The sequence below is a fragment of the Morone saxatilis genome, unplaced genomic scaffold (assembly GCF_004916995.1).
Source record: "Morone saxatilis isolate NCDOM2014 unplaced genomic scaffold, NCSU_SB_2.0 Contig11, whole genome shotgun sequence".
Lineage (NCBI taxonomy): Eukaryota > Metazoa > Chordata > Actinopteri > Moronidae > Morone > Morone saxatilis.
In genome coordinates, this window is record NW_023339663.1 from 657,999 (window position 1) to 662,848 (window position 4,850).

The window sequence follows — 4,850 nt, forward strand, 5'->3', positions numbered from 1 at the left end:
CGCTTACCGTAGCACGTCAGTACGTCACGGTTCAGGGTTCAGGGTTCCTGATTATTACAAGGGTCAAAAGGATGTGGATCAAGGGATGTGCAAAATGAGGATCAGTGGCTCTGCCTGTTGCTCTACACAGCCTGCACTCACCAAAGCAGCTGTCAACTGAGTCACAGCTGATATTCAGTACAACAGCACTCCTTCTGTGTAAAATTGCTTTAGTGACTCTTCATTGTGAAACTTCTGTGGCAATAAAACAAACTGACTTTACAATAACCTGCATGTTCTCATTTGAAATGTTATTTATTTCAACAAATTTAATTAGAAATGTAAGAAAGACATCTGTGTCTGAAAATTACTTCCTTTTTAGGGAAGTTGTTGCTATGACAACAGATTAACATATTAATTTTCACGCAGTTTCAAAGAACCAAATAATCAACCAGGGTTAGGGTTTTTGTTATCTGGATAACTCCATATACAAAGTACTTAATGTCTCAATGTCTGGATTAGACAATGTCCTGAGATAACTTCTGTTATGAATTGGCACTATACAAATACAATTGAATTGAATTAGAACAACTGGGGGAAAAAAGTGTTTTATAATTCATAAAAGATTTGATGATCTTTATTTTATGGACAAACATGAACATCATTCAAGTTGCTGTTAGTGCAGTTATTTCAGTCTTATGCATTAATATAAATATCACAGTAATTATGCTTCCACGGCAACTCGTTCCTTTAACTGTCCATAACGCCAGCTGATTTCCACTGAGTTTTATACAAAGGACTTTATTACACATGGGATCCTGTAGTACTGGCTATATGTTGAAGTTTTGGGCTTTATTTTCCTTTTCCTGTACACTAGCAGTGGGCAGCTGTGGTGCCCAAGGACCAACTATGGGTTCAGTGTCTTGCTCAAGGACACTTGGACAAGTAGACAGGGAGAGCCAGGAAATCAAACAATTAACCTTGTGATTATGCCCCTCTCCACCTACTGGCTGCCCTGTAATGACAGCTTGCACTCCAGCTTGCATGGACCCCACAAGTTTGTGTAAAACCTCAAGGGCCATGTTATCCCAGCATAATCTGACAACGTTCCAGATTGCTTCTTGTGATGAAAGCTGGTTTGATATACTACAGGATCATTCTCTCTCCTTTTCTCCTCCTCACTCTTTATACATCCATTTGTTACTCCCATAAATATAAAACATAGATTAATCAGTAAATTGGACTTCTTGCCAGTCAAATGTGAAATGTATTTCTTAGCCCAGCCCAAGTGCTTGGCCTTGTTTCCCCTCCTGAGAAATGGTTTAGAAACTGCTACTCATCCTCTGACACGAGGACAAGACAGCCTTCTTTTAACAGTCATTTTGCTGATTGAATGCTTGCGTTTTTTATTTAGCAAATTCCTAATCATTTTTTTTTTAAGTAATTTTTTTGGGCCTTTTTCATGCCTTTATTGGCTAGAGACAGCTGAAGATAGACAGGAAAGGTGGGTAGAGTGAGAGGGGATGACACGCAGCAGTCCGCAGGTCAGATTGGAACCCCCGGCGCTGCTGCAACTCTGTATATGGGCTCTACAGACTGAGCTAACCGGGTGCCTTTATTTATCAAATTCTGTGTGTTGAAATTGCTTTTCTATTTCTCAGCGAACAAAATGTATGTATTGATTTTTTTGATGTTCCATGCACTTCCACATTAAAAACCTTAATTCTAGGCATGATTTCATGCTGAGAAAGTTCCTCTTTAGTGAGACTAACAATTTGACTTCTTACACTTTGACTTAGTTCTGGTGTTCCCACTATCACAATGCTACTTGGGAGGCAAAGATCTGCTAGAAATGTGAGGTACAGCGATATTTCACAGGTGAACACTAGCTACAAATTTGATGAGCCTCTGATCAAACCCACCTTAGTGTCATCTGAAAGCTGCTTTAATGAAAGCGATACCACTCAAGCAAATCCAACCTTTTGTACAAAGGAGTTAAGTTGGTCAATGCCACAAATTTCATCAAATTTAATTGAAAACTTCCAATGTGGTTCAGACTATGTACAGCACAAATTGTTAAGAACCTGTTCGGTTTCACTTGTGTTTACTTTAATGACTCAAAATGATTCATCAATACAAAAGTGTGAAGTGTAAAAACATGAGAACTGGAGCTAAAGTCTGTCAGAGAATAAACATGCTCTTCTCAGTGTAAATGCAGATGATAAACAGAATATAAGTAGAATAAATATCAGTCATTGGTTTATCTGTATAGTGGAACAGGTCACACATCCTCACATCAGTGATGTTCAGTAACTGAGTCAAATAAAACTGTTGATTTAGTTCACAGTTTATATTATTGCCATAATAATGAGAATTATCCTAAAAAAAAGCCTCATCAGATGAGGTATATCTCATTCATCTGTGCAATAGAGCTCCATTCTTGTACTTTCAAAACTTTAATTTGATACAACTTCAGTTTTTTTTTACTTTTACATGTATGTTTTAACTGATTTAGCATATTTGTAATTCCCATGGTGTAATCATTAAATTTTAAATAAAGGCTGAATGAATGTTTACATTGTGGTACTACTATCATTGACAGTATATATGATGGACAGACCTTCCGGGTCAGAAAAGTAAAAAGCCAACGCGGACGTTTCTTAAAACCTGCATTCTTTATAAAGGCCAGCAGTGGGAGCTCTATTGGCTCTATCGAGGCAGACGACCACCCACCTAGAGCCGAAGGGTCTGTCCTAGGTTTCTGCCTCTTAAAAGGCAGTTTTTCCTTGCCCCCGTCGCCAAGTGCTTGCTCATGGTGGGGTTGGGTTCTTGTAAATAATGTTATAAGAGTCTCGGTCTAGAGCCTGCTCTATTTGAAAAGGTGTCCTGAGATAACTTCTGTTATTGAACTATACAAATAAAATTGAACTGAACTGAACTGAATCGAATTGGCTGCAATAACCCACCGATACCATTCACTCTAATGGAGAATGAGCCGACTTCTCACTTTATTTATGAGCTCAGCAAACAGTTTTCTGATGAGTTTATGGTCTCAATCACTAGTTTCACATCTTCAATACATTATGAAGTTAATTTAGTAAATTACTGTCCAGTTTCAATAAAATAGATGATAAAGCTGCATATGCTTTAGGACGGGGCTACCTTTTGATTGACAGGTCATTCTCAGTGAGTCCATCCAACTCAATGTACTAAACTCAGATCAAACTGTCAAACTAGGCAGTGCTGATCAGATATGGATCGAGATTCTGTTCTGTTGCATTGCCTATTTCTCACTTAAAATCGTTTCAAACACATTTTTAGTGTACTGTTGCTATAGCTGTAATACGAGATCATGTATGACCAGGTGAGCCGCCGTCTAACTGTCGTGGTGGTGACCAAAACACAGAATTCGAGGTTCAAAACGGTACTCCAAAAACGAATTGGTAATGTCATGATAGGTTCACACTTGACTACAACCTCCACTTAATTAAACAATCTGAGTATTTCTTTAATTTGATTTTTGAAAGCAAGAAAGTGTAGAGTATTTACAGCCTTGGCTTTTGGTGTTTGTCCATCAAAGTGAAATTATGTGATAATGACATAAATACTTTGAAGCACATAAAACAGAAAAGGTGCAGCTTAATATGAAACATTCACAAAGTGAACTCATCTCATCATATCAAACACAAAAGACATTTTGCTTTTTATAAAGCTTCAGAGCAAAACACTTATTTGTTTTTCATTAAATTTAAAGTCACACTGTCATGTGTTGCCATCAACATCTGACCTGGTAGGGGCAGGGCTTAAGGATAGTGCTGAGCATCCATCTGTCTGTCCAACACGTTGGTCCACAATGCCATACTTCAAAATCTACCAGTGAGATGGTCTATCTTGTAGCACCCCCTGCAAACTGTTCAGATTCTGTAATGAACTCTGCAGCCTGTAGGTGAGGCCAACAGCACTCAGATTGTTACACTGTCAATATCCACCACAAGAATTCCTGTGCTTCCAAACAGTTCTATAAAAGTTTCAAGTAGGGAGTAGGTTTGCCAGGCACCGGGGGATCCTTGTTTACATCAGCTCTGACGTCAGATCAGCTCACTGTATTAAATCAACCCCTGCTGTCGTCCACATGTGACATAAAGAGTCATAATAACATAGAACCAATAATTTACAAGTTTCTGTCATCAGTTTAGGATCACTCCTGAGAGAGGAGACATCATACTTTATGGTGCAGCCTCCTGCAGGTTTGTCATGAATCAGTCTTCATTCGTCAGCATGAACTTGTCACATGTCTTCATACAGTAAAATGCCATTGAAGATTGTGAGTGGCTCCACAGAGTGGGCCAGTTTTCCCATCACCAGGTCGATGCAGACCGTGTCCCGAGTCTGCAGAGGCAGGATGATGTTGAAGACAGCCAGAGATCCTGGAGTGGTTTTAGCCTCGGCCACAGGGTTGTTCTCCAGGCCTTCTGGCTGGTAGCCTCCAGAGTCCACCCGGGCCATGCCGTAGTTCGACTTAGACAGAACCGCCTCTATCTTCTCATTCTTATGGCCCGTCAGGATAGCACTGAAGAAGTAATGTCCATCTATGGGGGCAGTAAAAATACCTGAAGGACAGATTGAGTGTGTGTTAAAGCTCGGACCAACACCAGGAGACATTTCAGTGATCGAAACATAATTTTTTGTGTAAGATGTAGAACACACTGCACAGGTAAAAATATCCATCAGTCATACAGCTGATATGGTTTTAAAACAAGCATTATTATATCACGGATTAATTAGGGAGAACAAATGTACTCCTGACATCTTCACAAAAGCTCATGATTAAATCTGAACTGGGTTCACCAGTGTGAAGGAATTAGTGCCAT

General features: G+C 39.4%; 1 protein-coding gene across 1 annotated transcript; it reads right to left on the reverse strand.

Annotated features, from left to right (window-relative positions):
• Positions 1-3,462: 3,462 nt before the first annotated feature.
• On the reverse strand, positions 3,463-4,592 carry LOC118320730 (EMILIN-1-like; the record flags this gene model as incomplete). Its single annotated transcript, XM_035651790.1, is given in 1 exon segment — positions 3,463-4,592. A coding segment is annotated over 1 exon segment (326 nt), but the record flags the coding sequence as incomplete, so codon positions are not given.
• Positions 4,593-4,850: the final 258 nt, after the last annotated feature.